The sequence below is a fragment of the Bombus flavifrons genome, chromosome 4 (genome assembly GCF_040668555.2).
Source record: "Bombus flavifrons isolate JBK064 chromosome 4, iyBomFlav1_principal, whole genome shotgun sequence".
NCBI classification, from domain to species: Eukaryota; Metazoa; Arthropoda; class Insecta; order Hymenoptera; family Apidae; genus Bombus; species Bombus flavifrons.
In genome coordinates, this window is record NC_138445.1 from 4,635,083 (window position 1) to 4,661,526 (window position 26,444).

The window sequence follows — 26,444 nt, forward strand, 5'->3', positions numbered from 1 at the left end:
GCGGTAGCGCACCGAGCCGCGCGAAATTTGAAAAATAAAAATTGTGTTTCGCGATAAATATCGACGCGCGATTTATCTTCTGGTAGAATATTTCGGATGCAAACAACGTCGACGTGCTCGTAAATTCATTGGACGTGAATTTAGCAACACGAGATAAAAACACTTACAAAAAAAAAAAAAAAAAAAGAGGAAGGGAAAAGGGAGAACGTCGAGGTAGAATGCAAAATGAAATAATTTTCAATAACTCTTCGAATGACTCGTTACAGGGGTTACATCGGTATGCAAATATCGTGGAGTGACGCGTCAAAGAAAAGAAGACGAGAGATTATCCGTACAAAGGGTCACCGCAATTTTCAAACAACAAGCAATTTCCATCGATCGATCGTGCCGCCAGATACAGACATACAGTCAGATGAAACAAAAGTTCGGGGAGGAGTGGCTGGTTCTTCTTATCGATGCAAAACAGTGCGGAGGGTCGTAGCAATTAAGAGATAACAAGGTTTCCCCCTCGGCACCCCTCCAATTAGTAACACCCAAGGCCCCCTTACCGCTGTCAGGCCAGCAACAACCCCCCTTAGGCTTCCTTTATACTTTATAGTCACTGTACTACCCACCATCCACGTCTCCCTTTTTCGTTCCACTTGCTCCTCTCCCTTGTTTCGCTATTGTTCCTTCATTTTTTTCTCGTAATTATTTTCTGCTCCCCTTCCTTCCTTCTTTATCTTGTATTTCTTTCTTTTTGTTTCGTACCGATTTCCTCACGACAGTTTGCTCGTGGTAATTGTTTCGGTAGCTATCGATATCGATGATTTCCGATGATTTTCCATAATTTTCTGTTGGATTATTATGAGATGTGAGTACGTGTGTATGATGTATGTGACTGGAAAAATTTAATCAACGTATTGTAAATATTCCCATAAACATGAATCGTAATACGAATAGGAAAAGGACGTGGCAACCACTTATTTAGTATGAATTGAGGGTGATTTTCTGCCGTTTCTTTCTTTGGCTAGTAACGGCCAGTTTTGAAGAGAAAATTGGAAATACAAACGTGCTTTCCTCAGAAAAAAATGGATCAAATTAAATAATTATTACAACAAGGATTATTAAATTTTTTAATTTATCATCTTTAACCAACATTTTTGATTTTCGATTTTTGATTTTTGAATACGTTGTCGGAGGCGTTATACTGAAGTACTTTGTCTTAAAGCAGAGTGTACCTATCTTTGATGTCCTGACAAAAAAATACTGCAAATAAAAATTAATCGGTGTTTGGCCGGCTAGAAGCTGTAAGAAATGTCCAAGAAATTGTTTCTTCCATAATATACTAAATTTTTAAATGACACAATATTGTCGTAGCTGATATCAAGAGGAGTTCAACGACCTAGTATACTGTAGCCTTAAAGTGGTCTTAAAGTGACTGTCGACTATATGCTGAGGTTTATTTTATAGACACGAATAACGTACAGGAAGAGGCGTAACTTCATGTTACCTTTGTATGTTTAATTACAACAAACTACAAATGATTCCATAAACGTAATTGCGACCTATGCAGTAAGTTTGTAGCAGTTGCCGTTGTAATACAATGAGAATTAAATTCCATGCGCGCTGTACAGATTCGCTGCTTTGGCTGTTCAATATTTTGAATTGACTCAGACTATAGACCTCAGACTGTAGACGAGCCCATAGAAAAAGATCTACTGGTGATCTACGATAATATAAAGACAAAAATATTGTGTCATTGAAAAACATCAAGGAGACCTTCGTATCTTATAAAATCCTATAAAAATAACTTGCAGGAAATTTTGTTTATACAACTCGTAGTCCACCAAACACTGATTAACTTATATTTAAAACATTTTTCTGTCAGACTATCAGAAGTACCCAAAGAATCATGGCAACGTTTACGTGATACAACCTATGTATGTCACCACCACTCGACCTTGGTTTCCAAAATATTCGCAAAAGACTGTCGGTATCATTGCAGTGAGTTCAGCCTATAATTGGGCGTCTAATTATGCATATAATTATGCGGCAGTATGTGTGTACGTGAGGCCTCACGGCGGCTGGTAACCAATACTGAGATGAATTTTTTACAAGAATTTAACGTAGTGGTACCGACAAATTTTGGCGACTATCTCGCAAATAAAGGCCGAGCGGCAGTTACATGTATAGAAAAAAATTGCTCAAAATGTTGATTTCTTCAACATATCTAAAAAATAATTTTTATAAGGTTATATAATGGGTGATTAGGTAGGTAAGAAATTGATGATTGAAAACTTCTTGTAGACAACACTGTAACATTGCTAAACACCGAACTTTTTAGCAGAAGAAGAAAGCTTCTGTGACTTAAAATTATTTTCGAAATTGGATTTTTTTTATTATTATAAGATCTCAAATGTGCGATAATATAACATAATAATAATAATAATAGCACACAATAATCCAAATGCATCACAGAATTTCCTACCTTCCGCACTATCATAGTAAAAATTCATAGGAAGAAGGATTGTATTTGTAGAAAAACCACGATGTACCATTTTTAGTTGTGTCGAAAATTGCCTGTTCCATTCTTTTAAATTTGCAAGCATTATAAGCACCATTCCCGTTTGTAGACAATTTTTCGTTTCCCATAAAATTTATTCCCCTCTTTTTATTAAGTTCCACTTGTACTACAAACTGATTTTTTAAATTTTGATTTTTACTGACATTAGCCCAAGATATAACAAAAAGATTTAGAGCGATTTTTAAGATGTACAATTCGCAAGATACATATATTTTAATCGTGAATCAGGATTAAATCTGGTGATAATGCAAGGGAGTGTTTATACTAGGATTTTGCTTTGACGTGAAATGTATAGATAGACAGAATGACACAATGGCGATTGCATTTCTTTATGTCAGACACGTTCTGTATCACTGGAGCTTTGCTCTGCGAAGACAGTTTCGAGAAATAGCGGGAATAATATCGGCCACGATGCGAAATATTAAGCCTTTGCGCCCCGGAAACATTTTAATTGATCTATCCTTTTCCAATTCAGTAATTCAAAACTGAATTTATGAAAAAAAGTTTAGGATTATTTTATCGTTACGTATTGTGAAGACGAGTTAGAAGACCAAGTAAACAATAATTGAAAGGCGCTTATGTAATGGCTTGCGACAAATTGGTATTTTTCATATGAAACGCAGCTACGATTCCAATTGTTTGATTATTATCCAACAAATTTCTATTATCCAATGTTTCCATAACTGATTAGTAGTATATTAAAATTTAATTAGTATTTATTAATTAGCATTAAAACTATACTATACAGTATAGTTACTATAAATTTATACACCATAGTTATTACGTATTCAGTTAAAATCAGATTCCGAAATGCTTAATTCAGTAAAGAAGATGCCTTATATGAACTAATAGACAAAACTGTTTTGATAATGGAATTTTCCGATAATAGGACAATCACTTTTCCGACATGAAATTTCACTTGTTCGAGTATAGTTTAAGATTAACTGAAAGTTCCTTTAAATATTTATGCAGCCTGTATCTTTTTGACTGCTAAGTCATATAATTCTTTCAATGCAAGTAACAGTAGAGTTACATTCTTTTTTATTTCGAATCATCGAAGCTCTTTTTCGAGCACTTCTCCGTTACCACTTTCATTTGCTGTATCTATTTGTGTAAATATAAAAAAATTGTATGTTTAAGAATTTCTTACCGTCACCAGGATCAAAGAAATGAATAATTTTCAGTACCATGTTTTTGTTTTTTAATATCTGCAACCGTGGCTTTTCCAACACCGTCTATTTTCGCTAATTCTGCTGCAGTTGCATCACTTTAAACTCGTTTAATTCTGTCGTATTTTGTTGACCAGAGTTCATTGTTAAATCGAATGAAACAAAGAATACATTATATATGAACACTGATAAAATATCTAAAATGGCTAAAACGGGAAAACGCATCCGTTACTGGGAAACATTATTCCGGAATTTCTTAAATACTAAATATTATAATATACCGGCAATTACTAATATAATATAATATTATTATCCAGGTAATAAAAGTTCGAATATTGAGGTATCTAAATAAAGGAGGCTCTACCGTATGTTTAATATTTTTCCTTTCCAATACATTTTATTTACCACGTTGAAAATGTTTTTTATATAAAGAATACAGAGACAAAGGTTATTTAGCTGTCATGAAGAGGAATGGCGATTCGAAAAGGCGTTGCGAAACATTGAGCTACACAATACTTTTAACGTTTTACCGTTTCTACGAATCTCGATTTGAATCTCCCCATCTCCCGCTGTCGATTTTCCTTTGCATCCCGCCTGGCCCTGTTTGCATAGAATAGAGGTCCGCAGGGAATTACGGCACAGAGGGAAGGATCGCAAGGTGCCACTCGTGATGGAAGGTACATATTATCCGGCGCGCGTCCACGCGACGACACAACGAAGGGAAGTGCAAGGAAATTGAGCGTACGTAAAATTTCCGCTCAGAGGAAATACATGGAATCCTCGACGAAGCTTCTACCTTCTATCCTATATGCCGTGAGACTTGATCGTTTATTGCGATTGCACGACACAAGTGTGTGTCCTTGTAATCGAAATATCTTTTGCGAACATTTCCGTGTATAACCGTCGGATATTATTGCGATTTAGAATACCAAAATATTTGGAAAAGATTTATTTTTCCATTTCTTTGATTCGAGATGCTTTGCAGTTGGAAAAAGATATGTGCAACTGAAGGACACCAAAGAGAAATTTTATGTTGTACAAGTAAATGTATATAAAAGTAGATGTTTACAGTTATATAGTTATATAGTATAACATTATATAATATTACGTTATAACGTATTACGTTATATAGTATAACGTTATGTACTATTACGTTATAACGTATTATATTATATAGTACTACGTTGTAACGTATTACGTTATATAGTATTACGTTATATAGCATTACGTTATATAGTATTACGTTACAACGAATTACGTTATATAGTATTATGTTATAACGTATTACGTTCTATAGTATAACGTTACATTATAATTACATTATATAGTATTATGCTATATAGTATTACGTTACAACGAATTACGTTATATAGTATTATATTATATAATATTACGTTATAACGTATTACGTTATATAGTATAGCGTTATAACGTATTACATTATATAGTATTACGTTGTAACGCATTATGGTATATAGTATAACGTTATAACGTATTACGATACATAGTATAACGTTACAACGTATTACGTTATATAGTATTATGTTATATAGTACTACATTACAACGAATTACGTTATATAGTATTATGTTATATAGTATTACGTAATAACGTATTACGTTATATAGTATAGAGAAGCTCTGTAGCTCGAAAACCTCTACGTTCTTGTTCATTCCCTTCCGCTGTGAAGACATTCTGGAAGTGGAAAAAGTTACTTTAACTCGAATTATTTTCCACGTGTCCAGATGCGTTGTTTTATTTCTGTAACTCGAATTTAGAGCAACCAGAGCTGTACGGGTCGAAGTTATGTTATGTGTTACAAGATGTAAGAAACTAATCGTTCGATATTGTATCCTTTCTTTCAACCGTTAGGATTATCTCGAATAACGTAAAATGACATAAGCCCTATCTCTAGTTCTACGCCTTTCGACCACGTGCATATCCATGTAAGCTAATCGTTTTTCGTTAATCGAACGCGTAATTATCATTGTCTCCTGCGCCTCTAACTTTCGCATCTATGTACGTCGAATAAAACGACTTCGGAGAGGAAGATTAACCTCTTAGGTACGGCTGAATTTTGTACGGAGCTGTTTCTTTGTACAGCAGAGTTTGAGAATTACTCGTAAATGATACAGCACTGCAATATGTAACGGATAATGCTGTTCCCTATGCAAACACATTGGAACGAAGTTTTTGATAACTAAATTATCATTTTTTTTAAAGATATGATGCATATACTTTTAACTTTAATAATTTACTTTAATAATTAATAATACAATCGAGTGTGATATATTTTAAAGCACGGTACGACATAGACCCACGTCACAATTTCCACACTCATAGCGCGATAGTGTTTTTCAAATTGCTCTTCGCTTTATATTTTCAAGCTACATTTTGAGGTTGAAGATTCTAAAGAATTCTAAGGATACAAATCGGCATGTTAAAAAGAGCATCTAACAATGGTATATTTATATTAACAAAAAGAAGCAATTGATACCTAACACTGGCGTATCAAAAACAAAGACTATACATTCTGTCTGCATTTTGTTAACACTGTTATAAAACGTTATGAGAGCAAAAGAAGTGTGAAGCAAGACAAATGAAAAAGATCACTTAGTCCAAACGGTGGGCGAATGAGTCATTAGACCTACCTAAGAGATTAAAAAACTAACACTCTGAAAAGGTGAACGTAGTTGTGCCTTTGTACGAAGCTTCGTATATATATGGAATATTCGTTTGTTAAACCTTCTTTACTTAAAAAATTTCGATAATTCAAAATCTTTGAAATTCGAGTTACCGAGGTTCAATTATGTTTATGTTAGATTGGAAGAATTATGAGAAGTACGAACATTCGATTAATTCATACTCAATAAGATGCATTCATAAGGAATTTATATTTTATTATTAATTTATTATGTTTTTGTCATATTATATTATACCTCAATTTATTATTAATTTATTATGTAAAGAGTTCATAATTTATCATTTTATCATAATTTATTTATCACGTTTATTATTTTGTATTAATTTATATATTATTCATATTTTATTATTATTAAGAATATCCATAATTTAAATTACATCAGATATTGAAACTTGGATGTTACGCGGCATGGAACGCTCGACTTTCCCGAGACATGGCATCATTTAATTATACAAGTAAAATTCTCGCGTCACAATTATCGATGAGATGTACGACCAACATAGTACGCTGTACATCCTCGTCCCGACGAGAATGCCTGAATGGCCTCGATCAAGCAGACCTCGTTTGCTCGATTCGATAATAATCAATCGGATGCGCCTTTCATTCGAACGCACTGAATTCGAAATAATTACCCTTCCTTTCCCACTGCCCTCCAATTTCTCGCTCTTTCTCCCTAGCGCTGTTTCATTGCAACATCAACCGTCCTGTAAACGTGATCACACGTTGCTCGCCACACGACGCTACTTGCTAATTGCGAAAACAAGCTGTATCGTGCTCGTATCCGGTCGTACAACTCGATAGAGCCTCGTCTAGACTTGTCGAATTATCTCTTGATTCAAACAACTCCAAACTAACTTATCGAATATACAAAAATCTGTCTATTCATTTCACTAAAAATACGCTTTCAAACTTCGATGCTCCTTCAGATTAACCACATTATATAAATTCATAAAGAAAAAGTAAAAAAAATAGACAGCTTAGAAAACTGAAACGACCAAACGACATTGTCACTTTTATAAAGCGCAAGTTATCGATGCAACCGCGACGATACTCAGTTGCTAAAAAATAATGTGACAATATTTTGGTATTCGTTTGCCTCTTAACCGACGAAGGATTAAAATACTATTTTCTAATTTTTCTAATTTTAATATCGTCTTATCAAACCTCGTACATACGCGAAATCACACACGAAGAACCTTCCTGCCCACTGCCGCTTTTATTTCTCCTCTCCTTGTTCTTTTTTAAACTAGGATTTAAGTCGTTTTGAAAATAAGCCGCTGGGATCGAACAAAATCCAGGCTACGGTATCGAATATTTCAAATCCACGCAATCGCGCGGCTCGATAAGCTCGTTCCGGATCGAAAAGTCGGCTGGATGTTGGGGCTCTCGGCGTGCAAAGGTCGTTAGCAGAGTTTCGAGCGGTGCATAGCAATGAGCCTTGAAAAGGGGGTAGAAAACCTCCTGGGAATCCAGACACCCGTTACGTTTCGAGGCTCGTACGAAGCGGACGGGCTGGCCCGCAACACCGAGGGACCGGCTTCGGGACAAAACTGACTCATGGCAACCGAGATAATCGAACTCGTTACCGGCATTCTCCGGATTCGTTTCGTGAGCGGAATAACGTATACGACACTCGTTTCCCAATTCCCGTAGAGTTCGACTGATGTCGTTCGATCGTCAACGAACGATCGAAATTTAATCATCGTTTTCTCGGCTTTGCGTCGAGCTTTAAGTGACACTGATTCGATCGTTCGCAAAGTATCAAACGGTGATACTAAGCGAGTGTTTCGTAAGCGAATCGATTAGTTAAAAACGAAACAGCTGCGCGCTGGTTAAGGTAAACTTGATAAGCATAGACAAACATGATATCTCACTCTGTGTAGGTTAATTTTTTAGCTTTTTGGCTGTTTGAAATCTGAAAGAATTTTATCGATGTTTCTATGTTTCAATCACGTGGTACAGCGGTGAAACCGAACGTAAAATGAAAATGAAAAATGAGAGAAGATAATCCGTTTTATTAAGAAGAATGGATTTAATATATAATTTTATTGGTGGCTAAATTTGCCGATTTTTTTGCCATATATTCACAATATAAGTTATTATATTATAATGATTATGATAAAGAGCTGTAGGTGAATCTTAAATCAGAATGAATCCACTGACATTGACTGATAATAATTCAGAATTATTTGAGATGATAGAAAGTTTTATACCAACTTGATCGTACCTTATTTTTAATTTTATACTCTGTTGTCGGAAATTGTTGGACTATTAATTTTGTCAAATAGTAAGTGCAAACTTGCTAACCTATCAATGTCAAAATGTAAATTTATGAAAAATATCATGTCTTAATGGGTATATTTTATAAATTATAAGGTTGCTATAAAATGACACTCAACATCACAAAATGCAAAGGACGTTATGTTAAATGCACGATGGACGAAGTATTCTTTCTGACGATCGTTGAAGTTAAATATATTATTACTATTTTTACAGTCAATTTTACTTCAAGAGACGAAAGTAAAAAGATGAAACGTAAATGTGTGCAGAAAACATCTGCCTTATTTATATGTATGTGTGTATTCTTCTTTGTAAGACAAATCAGAAATTTTTCAGGAATTCTTTTTCGGATATCATGCAGTGAATATAACAAGACGGAAAGGAAAAACAATAAAATAGCTAGCGTACTTTTGATTTTTATATTTTTACTTGAACTTTATTTTGCAATTTTTTAAAGAGGAAAACAGATGTGATAACTAAATTTTTTCATTAGCGATATACCAATACATTACGTGCATATATACATGTACAAATATATATTCGTTATTGAACGGTAAAAGATCACTAATTTTCTCACTTACCTATGATTTGTTGTTCAAACAACCGAAATTCACAAGCGAATGAGCAAATTCAATCGTACGTTTGCACGACTCGCTGCTCGGAAATATAATATCTCAGAAATATCTTATAAATTTTGAAATGGTGCAATAGCAATAAATTTGTGACGCTTAGTTAATTCCTTACTTATTTTGTAAAAAGAATATATTTTTTAATAATTACAAAGAAGGTTCATCGAGTTTACGTACAGACTTTATAACTGAAAGTGATTATCTCCATAATATGACCTCCGAACTATTTCAACATTACAAATCAGTTGCATTTGTTGGATTTACGTAATCGTAGCTATGCTTCGAAGCAATTAATGATCGTACTTAATGAACAGATTGTGCCGGTATGTTCCAGAGTATATATATAATAAATTGAAACTGAGTTGCTCTGTTTAATTTTCAGCTTCGTAATTATAATAATTTCTACCCAAGAGATGACTCGACGAAGATCTTAAAACTTTCCTTTAAACCGGAACAAGACCAAGCTAAATTAGCCGAAACTAAAACAAACTCTTCCGCGGATCGTACACGTTATTACGTGTTCAACGATCAGCCATACATCAACGCGAAACACGCGTAGAAAGCGTGTCACTCGACACACCGGTTGTCACATAAATCACTAGCATCCCGCTTCCTCGTTGTTGGTCATGAGTCAAGCGACGCGTGTTGATTCCACAACGTTGTTGGCTGTCCTCGAGCATAGGTCGAAGCACGCTGGTTAATGAAACTAAATACTCGAACAAGCGTGGCGAAAAAGAGAGGAGAGGCTGTAACTGTCCCTGTTCCTCCCTGGCTCCACTTGCCGGAAACATTTCGCAACGAAGAAGGAAGGGTCGAGTTGCGTTCGGTTCGCAGACTCGGTCTTGTTAGGCCGAGGCAAAAGGGGATTCTGATCAACGAACCGTGCCGGCCTTAAGGGCCCTTACTCCCATAGACACGCTTCGTTTCTCGATTGATTCTTTATTTTACAATCGCCGTGACATCGTAAAGGCCAACGAATCGCATGTTGGAAGGCTCTTCTCTGTGCACGATGCACCCCTGAACTTGTTGAAACCCGACCGATCGATCCACTTTGCTTCCACTAACGTTTACCGATCATCCGTCGAATTTTGAATTCAATTCAGTTCTCGTTCACATTCTTTTTGACGACCAGTGTATTTTATTTATAACCGTCATAGGAAATATTATATTTATGTAATATTAGGTTGTCCGAAATGTTTCTTTCGTTTTATAAGGAAATAATAGACGCACAGTGTTTTTTGTTTTATATTAGTTTATTGAATTATGCACGAACATAATAATAGAAATAGAACGAAATGGATCATACGTAATTCAATAAAATAATATAAAACAGAAATTGTTGTCTATCAATTATCACCTTATGGAACGAAAGAAACGTTTCGGACAACCTAATATTTTAATTGAAGTTTGTACTTATTATATGTAAAATTATATTTATGTAAAATTTTGTAATATTATACTGTTGAATGACATTTGTAACAAGCATTAATCGGGTCATTCTTATGCTGCAATTATTAATAAATTGGATTGAAATACAAAGTTCAAGCATATCCTTTAGATAGTAGATCTTATTTTTTATCTTTTATAGATTGCTGTATTTTGAAATGATCAATTAGGTTTCTAAAATAGGCAACTTTTAAAGACCGTGATGAGCTACCAGTAAACGTATGCAGGTAGCTTGCAATTTATGTCTCTTGACTGAAACACAGATGGAATATAGAAGGAACATATATAGAAGGAATATATATAATATAATATAATATAATATAATATATATAATATAATATAATATAGTATATATATAATATAATATATAGAAGGAACATAGAGGAAAACAGGACGTTTGAAAATCACAGCGATTTTAGACGCAATTTTAACGGAAAAATATAGGCAGCCCTTAAAGTCAGGTGAGCAGAAACATTGTAACGTACCGCGAGTAATTATAAAATGAACCCCATCTATAGATTTTTTATAATATTCAAACAAAAATTGACAAAATCTTGTATATTATAATAATTATAATTTTATATTATATATTTCGTATTATAACATAACATACCATAAAACTAGAGATACAACAAACAAAAGCTTTTTCCTCTAAAAGACTGGAAAAAAATGAATTTTCTCTTAAAATTATGTTTTTGGTTGTGAAAAAATATAGACTCGACGTTAATTTTGTTACCTTTGCGTTTAATATTTATTGGGTTTCCCTTTATTTTTCATCACTTTTATCAGTCTGTTAAGTACACTATCAACTGACTTATTTAAGGTTTCGTTTCGAAAATCCGCTCACGTGGATTTTATTCTTTTTTCAAGTTTCACGATATGTTCTATAGGTGGCTTCTCCTGATCATAAGTTTTTCTTGATAAATTCTTCACAGGTTCTCGATCAGATGGATAATAATTCTATTTCGAAATCTTGAAATCACTTTATTGTAGTGGCAACTGTATGAATAGGAACATTGTCTCGTTGAAAAATTGCCTTTCTGTATTCTATTTCGGTTATGAAAGGCAATAACTCGCCATGCAAAACTATTTAAAACAAAACGATTTCACTTGAAATATCTAGACATGATCAGTGATTTATCAGAGATGACTTTGACTGAAACCATGATTTTTCATTGAAGCAAAACTTCTTCTGAAATTCGCAATATTGCAATTTGTGATCGATTGAAAATTGATAAACTTTTGCTCGGAACATTTTTTTGTCCGACTATCAGAAACGCCTGAAAGATCGTGAGGACTAATTTTTGGATCACCCTCTATAAATATTCACAGCACCGTATTTCTGTATATATTCGTAAAACGTAAAGATTTCGTTCCTCCAGCGATTCATGCGCGTGATATTCTGATATTTCTAGCGATAAATAGTATAAAATGACCTCGACCGGCTGATAAGTGTGCCCTTTAACTTATCGAGCACGAAGCTCTTCATGTTTGTTCTGTTTAAACATTTTCAACAACGATCGTTGCAAACATTCTGCTACAGTGATAAATGTCAGGACCTCTGCGATTAACCTTTAAACAACGTTGTAAATCAGCCGTGAGCCATTTTGAGCGAATAAATCGACCATTCCTTCCGCTCCGTTTCCCCTTTCCCATGAATTAACATAACAATTGACTTTTATCGGCGATTTTTATCACGATAATCACCAATTTCCTTGTTCTCACATTACAGAAGGAAGCCACTCTACCGAATCTTCCGGTCCCGGATTTGGAGTCAACCTTGCAGAAATATTTGACCCAGGTCGAGGTAATCGCTCCGAATCATCTGCCGAAGACCAGGAGCCTGGTGAAAGCATTCCTTTCTGGACCTGGACCGAAGCTGCAACAACGTCTTTTGGAACGTCGGCAAAAGGTGTCCAACTGGGTAAGCGAATTTTGCCACTTTTCGTACCTTATGATGGCACAGAATTCGTATTATTATTGCAACTGTTCGTTCCTTGTTGCGACCTATATGGAATGCAGTTGAATTTTAAAGTTAACATATGAAGCAAGGATAACTTCGAAGACCAACATAAAATATTTAAAGTAGAGGCGAACTTTTCGAACGAGAACGTATTCCAGATACATGCTACACTGCTCAAAACAATTGTTCCTTGCATTATTATGTTGCACGCAATACAGTTATTAAAATGTATTGCCTGTACTATACAAAGTTGAAAATATCTGGGTAATTTTTGCATTTGATATTAGAAACGCAAAAGATGTTGAAATAAGTATTTTCTAACTCGTCTGTTCTCAACTTTTGTTGTTTTACTACACCGATAAATGATTAGAAGATGTTGCGACGCTCATTTGTATCGGCCTTAAGGTTCAGGATTCTCGTGTGGCAACAATAAAAAGATGTAATTCTCATGAATTTTTTCTAGACTAAATATTAGTTACTATTGGGACTAGACCTTTTTGGGATGTAAATATAGTCTTCAGATTCTTCATTATTCCTCTTATTTTCATTTTATTATTCAAATATTCACATTTTTCTCCAAATATAGTGTTCGTTGTGTCTCTTTCAAAAACAGGTTCGATCCTGGCGTAAAATATCTAATTTTGAGAAAATTCCTCAACATTCTGATGACTGTGGCAGATGCTATACTGTACGTCAATAATATGTTACGTTAGCAAAGGTCATCACAAGACTCGTACAGTATACAACAAATAATAGGAAGAATTGAAATAAAAAAAATACGTTTGTACTTCAAGACTATCTGTTTACATTCCCAAAGAAGCTTAAACCCACATAAGCAGTTAGTCTAAAAAAGAATCATAAACATCACTTGCTTTTATTCTTGGTGAATGATAGAGTGTCTCCGTTGCGAAATTTAAATGATGTCGCATCATTCTTTTTGACCGGGTCTGAGATTGAAAATTTCTAATATTTCTTTCTTAACGCCGAAATTTGTTCACTTTTTGAAAGGTTTTTTTTAGAAATACTGTGTTCAAATAAAACAACAATATAGTAGCAAAATCATAGAGACCGCAACGCAAATAATGTTTGCCTGAATTATTTTGTCTAATTTTAGATCTTATACCATCTTGTACATTTATAGCCGAATATATACGATAAATGAAAGCTTATGCATACTCCGTTAATAAATAGGAGAATTGAAATCTTGGATACAGTTTAGAAAATGAATATAGGTATTGATCATGAATTATCATGAACCAAATACATTGGAAGTTTTATAGAATGATGAATAGGAGATCTACATGTTCGGTAAGATTAATATACATGGTGTCTTAGAAAGCATAGTACAAGCGGCCGGGTAGTGATTCCACGTGCAAAAATGAGTCGAAAAAGAAGAATAACATTTTTTTGTTTAAGACTCCTTTTTCGAGAAAAATGCGATTGAAGATCGGTCGAATGACTGTGTACCAATTGTAAGTTTCGAGATATCCGACTTTTCTTTCCCCTCGTGTTAATATTTATGTACATGGACAATGTCACGATTTGCTTCCTATCATTACTGTTATCTGACTTTCACATTGTCCACATTTAGAATGATTTTATGAATAAGGATAAGAGTATTACTTTTTAAAAATCTTTCTATTAACGTAACAAGTGTTAAATATATCGCGTTGCTGCATGCATAGCTCTGCTCGTCTAATAAAATTATCATCAGCACGAGCTGAAAGAAAAATGGGATACCTCGAAACTTAGAATTAGCACACGGGTACCTGACGGATCTTCAAATTCATATTTCTCGAAAACATAGCTTCAAAGAAAAAAGTGTCATTCTTTTTTTTCAACTTATTTTTACATGTAGAATCACCATCCAACCGCTTGTACCATGATTTCAGAGACATTCTGTATAATATTTATGTGGGAATAAAATATGCTTAAAGTCGCTATAGGAACAAATTAATAATATTTTTAAAACTTTGATACATTATACATGTATACAACGCTTTTAAACGAAAGGTTCGCGAAGAATATAATGTTAAGAGGTGGATATTTTGTGGTAAGATAAGTGGTGATTATATTTTACTAAAATAATCGGCGATATAGCGATTGTAATGCATACATAAGCCTTCAAACTATAGATACATTGCATATATATATCTTTATCTTGATAAAATATTGAAAAATATTGTTCGTATACAAAACAAGCTTTTTTAAACGAAAGTCATTTAAAACAGAACGGATGGGAGTAACCCCAAAAATTTGTCATATAATATTTTAACAATTGTATTCGTATTGGAGCTAAAATTTTACCAAGCAGCAATTTCTTTCTACGATAATAAATTTCAATATTGCAAATACCGAAAAAATTAAACCATCTTTATCATGAAAAATAATAAATCTTATTTAAGTGAAAAAGTACCTATTTTGAAATTTTTAAAGGATAACTTAATACCACAATTTTAAAAATTTTACCATAAGCACATTTAAACTATTTTTGCGAGATAAATATATTTCTTTTTTATCATCGATCGTTGCACATGGCGTTTACGTGATATTTAGTGGGAGTTGCTTCTTATAGATGCAAAAAGTAAATATCAATCTGCCATTCTCAAAAATCTTCAAACGACACAACGTAAAGCTTACATGACTGTCTCGTTGAATATTCAGAGTATAAAAGATATGTTTCAATCCACACCGTCTCACGAGGATACCTCACTTTTCCGATGTACATCCGTTATATCGGTTATTTTGATAACTATAAATGTTTTCAATTACGTTCAAATAGTTCTGTCACGTTCATGCGAATGAAAATATATCGACTCAAGCGGATTTGAATTTATTTTAAAAGAAATATTAACTGAATAATGGCATTTAGATAAATGCAAAGGGACTTACAAACAATATTTTCAATATAAAACTGTATATATATAGATACTTAAAATTGTCAATTCAATTTATGGTTAGTTTTAAGTATATTACGATAATTGTGCTATATTTTGCAAAGTAACAAACGAAAATTACTAAATGATAGATATACGTTTGAATACAATAGAAAATTTTTAGTTCCTTTTTAAATTATTGGACATTTGAATTTTTATTAGATTAGATCATTTATTTTTTAAATTAAAATTTCATTAATAAATTATTCATAATAATGAAAGATGAATACGCTATTATAATTATCAAAGATTTCAGGATAATTATATTTTTCCTATCTAATTTATCAAACTACAATGAAACGGGACAAATGTACGTACTTACGTATTACGTAGCTACCGAAGTAGAGTAATTCTCGTTCACTTCAAAACAAATGATCCGTAAATCTATGTTGCAAGTTTTTCTCACGTTGTTCATATTGCGAATTCTAAAATGCCTGAAACATCACTACGTTTTCATCACATCAACCTGATTATCCTTAATGCAAAATGAATTGAACGAGCAAAGTAGCATTTGCAGACAGTTCTTTGTAGGAGACTCCTATGAACATCGGTGATAAATTAACCGTTGCGTTTGCCTTACGATAACGATTGTCATTTGTTATTCAGCTAAACATCGTGTCATGGAACAGAACCATACGGAGAACATTAATGCCACGAACATGGTAATGTTAAAATGAAATAAACGTTAGAAATTGCTGTTTCAAACTGCCTTTAGTAGATATAATTTGTTATCAATATTTATGTATTAGGTCGTCCGAAAAGTTTCTTTTTTTTATAAGGAAATAATGCATGCACAACATTTTCCGTTTTATATTATTTTATCGAAATACATATGATCCATTTTTTTCTATCAAAATAAAGATCACAACGTTCGACAGATTAGGTTTCATGTTTGCATAAAGGTGCATCATTGTAAAAGACGTGTCTGTAAAAGAAAGACACTTTTCGGACAACCTAATCATATATACAGGCTGTCTCTAAAATCGTGGTAGAATCAGTCGAGTGATGATTGTACATGGAAAAATAATTTGAAAAAAAAGGAATAATATTTTTCTGCTTAAGACTTCATTTTCGAAAAAAATGACGTGTATTAGCTGCAAGTTTTGAGATATGAAATTTGTGTTTCTGCTTGTGTTTGTATTACTAAATCCAAAGTGTACTCCAAGAATAATAACAGTGTTGAAGAATTGAATGTAAATATCGTTTTGGCTCTCAAAGATTTAAAAAATACGCGTAATTCAGTATGAAAAGTTATAATAATTTAGCTCAAAGGGTGTACAGCTTTATATGCAGCAACACGGTCAACATTTTGGACGCTTGTTACGTTAATCAAAGGATTCTTAAAAAGTACTACGCTTGGCTTATTTATGAAACTATACAGATTAAACAGCAACAAATTATACAGATTGAACAAAAGAAAGTAACAGGAAGCATATCGTGGGAATGTCCATGCTTAATAACACAACACAAACAGAAAACAAGCAGAAGCAGGAGTTTCATAGCTCGAAACTCCCAATTAATACATCGTTTCGTGTCGAATATTCGAACTCTTTTTTTCAAAAATAAAGCTTTAAATGAAAAAATATTATTCCTTTTTCCGGCTTATCTTTTCACAAATCGCCACCGGGACTGTTGTATTACTATTTTCAGGACACCCTGTATGCACCAGATGATTTAAAAATCAGTTGCCGCGATTTTGCACGCACGTCTGATAGTCGGACAACAAAATGTTTCGGACAAAAGTTAATCAGCTTTTAATCGACTACAAATTGCAATATCATAAATTTCAAAAAAGCTGAAAAGCTTAGTTCGCTGAAAAGTCAACGTCGCCTCTATTTTTTAAAAGGGACAATGCATTTTTTAATTCTCTACAAAAAGGTATCAAGGTACTTGGACAACTTGGACCAAACATGATTAGTTTAAAAGATGTTTTAACTTCAATGTTGTAAAACTTGTCGTATAAAAAACAAGGAAAACATACAAAAAAAAGTGTTACGCTATCTTTCCTTGTCTTTCACACGATTAATTTTACAACATTAAAGCTAAAATATTTTTTAAACTAATCACGTTTTGAACCAAGCGCGTTAATACCTTTTTAAGGAGAATTAAAAATGAATCGGATGGTGTAAAAAAAAATGTGTTGTTCCATTAAAAAAGTGGAGAAGGCTTTAATTTCTCGTTGTAGTACGATCTTTTTTAAGTTCTTAACATTACAAATTTGTAGTCGATCAAAAATTGATTAACTTTTGTTCGAAATATTCTTTTTGTTCGACTATTATTGATCTAACCTGAAAAATCGTGGCGATTGATCTTTAAACCACCCTGTATATAGATATAGATATTATATACAGGTTAGCTGAAATTAAAAAATGCATAATATTGAACACATGGTATCTATTTATTTTGAAATGCCAAATTCGACAGAAGTTGTTATATTAAAAAAAAAAAAAAAAACTGTAACGACCATTTGAAAATCTTTGTAAGTATAATAATAATTCGCGCGTTCTAATTAATATCATCTTATTTTGACGTATCTTACAGATTCTGTTCGGGTTTAAAAGTTAGTCCTTTCAAAGATCCTTTAAAACTTTTTATTAATTATTCATTCTGAGACGGTTGAAAGGTCAAATGCTCCGAGTTTAAGTGATATCGGCTAAAGATATCTATATATATAATCGGGAATTATGATAGTCGACCTACTTATTCCTTGGAAACGTCGATTTCGCCTTCTCGATAATAATTCCTCGTTAGGAACAAATATCGAGCATTCTGTCTGTTGGATTTCTTGCTCGAACAGTTGGCATAAAAAATTTTTTTAGCATTCGAAATATATAACTTCATAGAAAGTATTTTTTAGTTGACAAATTTAAATGACGCAGCCAATAAATTTGAAGTTTGGAATTGTAATTACAGAGTTTCCGTGCTTATTATACAATTAAAGGCTTAGAAGGTTTTCTAGGTTTCTTAGTTAACACTTGAACTGCCACGTTGGTCATATATGACCGGCCACGGTTTCTCATATGACGCCACGGTGGTCATTGGTGACCGGAGCGCTTGAACTTCTTACAATTGTCAAAATTGTATGAAAATTGAAGGTTAGGACATTTTGAATATAACCGATAAATAGAAGATACTTTGAAACAAAAAGTGCTCCATTGAACAATTAAACATTTTTATTAGAACAAATTTGCATCTAACGGTGCACTATGTTTGCATCCATATCTTTGAAGGGTAATCTATGAATATCATTATAAACACACCTCAGAAAATAATCGTAAATGCTGCTTTATAATCATATAATTGAAGTTAGAAGTGTGCACATACCTTACTATTATATATAGAATGAGCAAACACTGTTTACTAATATCTTTTACACGTTTCAACAATATATTCTGGACGTTTTGCTTACGACGAAATAACGAATGCGAATGGTTTGTTGAAATAAATAAACGAAGCCTTGTTATAATATATCACTATTAACTGTTACCAAGACGCCACGGTGGTCACGTATGACCACCAATAAAATAAACGGTCCATTGGGGAAAAATGTTGTCTTACATCATCAATTTATTATTATTTTGCCATTATATGCTTTGAAGAATAAAAATACTCCCGTGGCGACCTGAGCGAAACATGTGATTTCGGCGTCAAAGTGTTAATGGTAATTATTAATTTCAAATTCTGACACTGTATACGTATATTATGCAAGCTATCGCAATATAACTGTTATTATGTACTGTACCCATTTAAAGTTTATACGCGCGATTACATCTCTATGTAACAAACATACGAAAAAATGTTTCAAACGAAAGATGTATAGTATCAAAGGGGACATAATCTAATGTAATTCAATTTTTTGTAGATGGCTAAGTAAAGATCATATGAACGTTTTTTAAAATGGAATCATATAGCTTGAAATACAATAATCTATCGGTTTCGACATTTCCTACAAAAAGGTATTAACACATTGTTGACCGGCAATTTTACTGAGAATTTATCCCATGTCACCGGCTATTATTTCGTAATTGGATGTGGAAATAAAACAATATGAATAAATTTTAATAAATTTTGGTTATTATTCAACTTTTAATATTTCTTTTTCGTATAATAAACAGTGTAACAATCGCCTACGTGTAATGGTACACAACAGCTTTTGCAAATATATCTAGTTTCGCTGCGTTTTCCTTTTGAATAGCATACTCTACACGCTCTAGTCAGATTTGGTTTTCTGCCAGTAACTATTTTTCTGAAACGTGGTCTCTTAGTTGTCCGGAAAGCCTGAAAGGTGCATCATTATAAGGAGCTGTTTTAGAAATTCGAGAAGTGTCAGGTGCAATATTGAATTCTTTGGAATCCACAGTTATCCATTCTCTAGCTACTTCCAGTAGAAACTTTTGTATACTGTTTTATTTTCTAGCAGATAGGTACAGTACATTTTATATGCATTGAACAAGGTGCAGCTTATCAGAAAAAATGCTAATTTTTTCGACCACTTTAAAGTTAAACGACGCTGATGCGAAAAAAGCGCATCACGAGATAACTCGTGACCGGTCAACGATGTGTTCACCTATTTATAATGAAAAATCGTTAGTGTGGAAGATGTTTTAACTTGAATTTGTCAAATTTAATTTACGTTGTCTTCGCTTTCCATACGCAAATTTAACAAATGAAAGTTAAAATGTCTTCTAAACTAATAATTTTTCGACATATATAGATTAATATATTTTTGTGACAATGCCGAATCGATTATTGTATTTAAATTCGCTTATGATTCACTTTCATATGATCTCTACTTAGCCACCTATGAAAATACCAATTTCACCAGATTATGTCCGCTTTGACACTATATAACTTTTTACTGATTTATTTCTATTTCTCAAACTTACAGAAATAATCGCCTGTATAAACTTAAAACGGACATACAGTGTACTTGCTTTTTTACCGCGTTCTAAAAATTTAATCCGATAGAATTACGATATTTGCATTATGAAACATCAAAATTAATTAAATTAATCAATTTTATTAAAACGACGTACCTTCCAAAACCAGAAACGTGTCATTAAATATTCGCGTAAGAGCATAAGAAAACATCAAAATTAATTAATTTAGTTAATTTTATTAAGACAACGTACTTTCCAAAACCAGAAACGTGTCATTAAATATTTGCGTAAGAGCATAAGAAAACGGAAGAAATCAGGGTAGGGAATGCCGAATAGTCGATGACGATAGAGAAAGGGCGGCGATGAAGAGCCAAGAGGGTAGTCGGTAGGTAGATTCTTCCTCCGTATAAGTGGCACAACAGCATTTTCGTTTCAACCCACGTTGCCTCCGGAGAATTTACTTCTCCTGGCATAGGCATCAACCTACACGAAATATCCTGCGCGTTCTCCGTGACTTTTGCGATCTCCCCATCTCGTGGCCACGGTCCCACGGGAATCCCAGTTCGATGCATGCCCCGGTATAAGCCTCTGCGCGTCCCCATGGCCATCCGGTTCCCGTGGCACATAAATAAATAAATAAATGGATTTACGAGGGCTCGAGCACCAGCTCATCCCGTGACTCGTGACGGTTCGCTGGAACGAAAAAGGGAACCGAGGACCTTCTACGCTTCAAACTATGCCAGAACAATGCGAATATTGCGCCGAAAATAAAGCGGCAAGCGTGAAATACAAAGGGGTTGAAAAAGGTGGAAGATGAAGGTGCTGTTACGTCGCGAATACTTAGCGGTTTTCGACTTTCAAAGTGGACTGTATGATGATGCGTGAGTACAGATTAGAATTTACGATAATAAAACCAATCTAAACGTACGAAATACCACTATGGGGGACAGCAGCAACGAGTTATATAAATAAACTAGATACAATGAAAAATACTCAGAACAATAGTCAACGCCCCATGGTATGTCAGAAACGAGGATATACGCAAAGACCTAGAAATACAAATAGTCAAAGAAGAAATTGGCAGATACGCAACGAAATACAAGGAAAGACGGCAACATATCCAAACCACCTGGCTGCTGAAACGAACAAAACCCATATAAAAAAAAGACTAAAAAAAAAAACACCCCACTGAACACACTAAAGAAATAGAATAGACAAACATGAAGATGGTATCCTGCTTCCAGATGGAGTAGCCACCCACATGTTATTTAGCAATAAAGTTAGACAAATTTACCAAATGCCCAGCTGGACAAATTGTAAAGCACAAATTAAAATAAAAAAAAAGAAAATGAAATTAGAATTTTCATGTGTCTCTCTTCGAAGTTTTGAATAACTGTGTGCAGTACTGTGAATAATTGTGGAGCCGAACACATTTGCGACATTATTTCTTCAGTATTCCACGAAACCACGATTCCATGCCTGTAAATTAAACACTAGGATATCAGACGTTACATGGCGAATTATTGTCTTTCGTGACTGAAGTAAAGAACACAAAGACAATTTTACAACGAAACAATGCTTCTATTCATACAGCCGCCACTATGAAAATGTGGTTTCAAGATCTTGGAATAGAATTATTGCCGTGATCAGCACTCAGTCCTAACTTGAACTCGATTGAAGACCTGAGTGGAATTTTAGCGAGAAAAGTTTACGATCAGGAGCAACCATCTATAGAGGATATGGTTGAACTTAAAAGAACAACAAAATTTGTGTGGGATATTCAAAACGGAACTTTAAACAAGTTAGCGAGTAGTGTACCGAACAGATTCATAGAAGTAATAAAAAATAATAAAGAAAGATCCACTGAATATTGAATGAAAAGGTAACAAAATTAACATGGAGTTTATATTTCTTCACAGCCAAAAACACCATTTTAAGAAAAAATTTCAGTTTCTCCAGAAAGAAGACAATTTTGTCTTACATTACAATATGAAATTATATGAACGATCTCATCAATTTTTGTTTTAATATTACGAAGAACCTAAAAATAGAATCAAGTTTATAATTATTCATGACACTGTAAATGTCTGGAGTTTCCAACTCGCATCTTTTATTCCCTTCCACGAGGGTAGGATGCGCCAAGTTCCTTACGAGACAGGTGGCTGAGCGTTGCGCAACGAATAATTAGTTAACTTCTCAAACATTGCTACCGCCCAGGAGAACGCCGATCTAAGGACGTAGGTGCGAAGTACAGGTCATCTAAATTAGGCAAAGTCGCGTAAAAGTGACGATGCACACCGCTGGCGTGCGTAGGTTCGATACTGCGAGAGTTTACGATACGCCAACTGTTACTGAAGTGCCAGGCGAAATTCCGACTATTTCGTTAATTTTATACAAATCAAAGTTCTCCTGATTATAAACGAAATTACGTGGTATATAGCAGTTATACGTATAGAAGCCTAAACTCCAAAATAGGAAAATAGGGAAGTCGCGTCAGTATCGTAAATCCTGCAAAATTAATTGCTGACACCTTAACAGGCGCATAGCGGCGCTTTTCGCCTTCCTATCACACTGATTGCGAGACTTCCATCTCCCGCTTATTAATATATAATTATAATTATAATATTATATAAATAAATATATAATTATAATTTGTATTAAATAGTTTGAATAAGTTGTGGATGGGCTATTTCATAAGAACGTAGAATATACTCGAGAATAAACTTCAAACGACATAAGGGAAACCGCATGAGATGATTTATAGAGACGGACGTTTATTTGTCGTGGTTCTAAAAAATATTCCAATACTTACATTTCTTATTATTGATTATAGGTAATAAATTAGAAAATGTAATTAGCAATGTAAGTAGAAACATAAGTAGAAAATAATTCTTTGTTGTAATAATTATTGCTTTATTGAATTTATATTTGAGGAAACCACGTCAATATTTTGGATTGAATTCTTGAAAACTGACCGTTAGTAATACAAAATAAGAGAAAACAATATTGGTGTCTACTCGTGCTAAACAAATCTATCTATGTATACAGATAATTTGTTTTCAATATGTTCAATAATTTTTGCTGTCACATACTATGCACACATGCATTCATTTCTCATAATAATCGTATAAAAACAAGCAATTGTTGAGAACCAAACGAAATTTTCATTGTTTAATTTCTCCAAAACGAAGGTGTCAGATCCCATAGTTCACGCAGCTAAAATACTTAAATATATATACTATAATACATATACCTATATAAAACTTACATAAAAGGACTTATATATATATATATATATATATATATATATATATATATATATATATATATATATATATCTACAAGGCTTTGACTGTCCAAATATCGTTTACTTGGTTTCCAGTTTCAAATACGACTAGGGTAAAATAAGCACTGTGCCTTCAGTGACCTATATTGACGCCAACGTCAGTCTTTTGCTAAGTTTTTTTCTTTTTTTTTATTATTTAATTTGTACTTCACAATTTTTCCGGGTGGACATTTGGTAAATTTTTCTAACTTAATTGCTAAATGACGTGTGGATGGCTACCTCCAGCGGGATACCATCTTCGAGTTTGACTATTTTATTTCTCTTTTGCTCAGTAAGTAGATTTTTTATATGCATAATTTTTTTTGTTTTTGTATATATACTAATCTCTTGGCAATAGCCTCAGTGTCGTATGGCTCCTACGTTTCTCACACGTTAGTAAGTATGAGATACGGAGCATTTCGTTTTCGCCGCGAGTTTCAGGTCATTTTCCAATAACGAGTAATCCACTTAAAAATCCCACAAATTTAGGCCTCTAAATGATTATACTTTTCTAAGGGCTGTTAAATTTCTTTATATTTTTCTGAAAGATCATAATCTTACGGATAAGATTCTACAATAGCTTTTTTTAATATTTGTTAAGTACAAAATTGTGTAGTTTTAAATAAATTTCCATTTTCTCATAACCTTCCGTCAAATTTTTTTTTATCGTGAAAAGGTTTAAACATTTGGTTAAAATATTACTTGTATAGGAAATTGGGGACTATAATAAGTACTTCAGAATTTGTTCGGATCTTTCTAAAGCGCAAAACTACAAGAAATCAGGCCAGACTAAAAGACACACAATGCTGCTCACGTTAGCGAAACTTCATATTCCCGGCTAAGAGTTAAATTAACATTACGATAAGGCAAAGTTCAATACGTGGAGAATTGATGCAATTACCTTCGAATGTTGTAACGTGTCTTACAAATAAAATCAAGGATTTCGCATTATCTTCTAATGTTTGTCTTTATTTTGTATGTATTTATAATGAACGAGAAAAATTATTCGTGTTATAGTAAATATACCGTTATAGTTTATAAAATACTTGAAGTACTTATCGAAATATAGTTAAAGGAAGGTTTTATACAGTGCCATTGTCATATGTCAAAATTTCCTTTAAAGTCAGTAATATACTTAAAAAATCAGTAAAACGATACTCAGACATAGGTAATTGCACAAATTAAATCGAGAAGTCAATAAAAAAGATTGGAATTTATAATTTTTATCGTCACGAAAAAATGTGCATTGGTATAACTATATGTATAAGTTAACTTATGTATATCCTTCGCACGAATTTTCTCAAGATACTGAGTAAATTTCTCGAGCGTGCGAAAATCATTTTTATAGGAAAGTAAATTTTCGAACTACGATATATAGATATACGTAGATCTATCGGACTTAAAACTTCCACGCTTTCCTATATGGATCTACGGGGCTTAAAACTTTCATACTGTTACGATACCCGTACGAGTACCGTACGAGAAGTTATTCCATCATATCCTACAGTACTGAAGATAAAATTTCGTAATCTTTTCTCATCTCATTTAAAGTATAATCTTACTCGCGCAATATCATTATCGATACAATCCAATATTTCGAGCAGAACTCCTTTATACGATTGTCTATTATCACATTATGTTATATCGACTTACATAAAAATCATTATTATCTAAATTCTAAAAATCAGCTTTAAATTGATACAATTCGCAGGTTTGTAAATTACAATAATACATAATATATATATATATATATATATATATATATATATATATATATATATATATATAGTTAATTAATTAAAAAATTTGTGAATGTATAATATATATTCTACTGAAATTTATCCTGATATATTATTATTAGTTACGATTAATTCATAGACTAACAAGTTTTTTTTTTAATTTCAGTAAAGAATCATATAAAATTAGGATGTGGAGTAAATTTTGTATTTTGCTTTCACTTGCTTCTCATTCGTAAAACATTCTTCGTATTTGTCACTATTTTATGTTATTATTACTATACTTATTACTATATTTTATTATACCATTGTTACTACACTTATTATGACTATATCTTACTATGATGATGTTACTATACTTATTATTGCTATACCTTACTACGCTATTATTACTAGTCTTATTATTACTCTATTTTACTATAGTATTGTTACTATAGCTATTATATTATTATTACACTATATTTATATACATTTTATGCCACTTTATATCATTTAATAGGTTTATCATTCAGGGCACACTATTCACCGTACAGTAAACTATAGAAGTGAATGCTATGCAGTGAAAACGTGTCTCAAACTTTTGTGATCACGTATGGATGAGTCATAAATACATGAGCGTATTGCAAAAAAGACTTTTCTATAAACTATGATTGATGATTGACGACACGCTTCGTAACAAAAGACAAAATGTTCCTTTCGAAAGTTATTTGTCACTATGAGAGGGACTGAACGAACTTGCAAAACTTAATTGCCACGTTTTATGGTTATGTAGAAATTAGTTTCGGAGAAAAACACAGTGGTGTGAGATGA

At 33.1% G+C, this 26,444-nt stretch overlaps 1 protein-coding gene across 2 annotated transcripts in view; it reads left to right on the forward strand.

Moving 5' to 3' along the window:
• Positions 1–26,444, forward strand: part of ChAT (Choline acetyltransferase) — a 177,477-nt gene that overhangs the window by 72,740 nt on the left and 78,293 nt on the right. For both annotated transcript variants that reach the window (XM_069111113.1, XM_069111115.1), the window contains exon 3: positions 12,527–12,718. In XM_069111113.1, the coding sequence (XP_068967214.1) occupies positions 12,527–12,718 (192 nt within the window). The remainder of the gene's footprint in view (positions 1–12,526; positions 12,719–26,444) is intronic.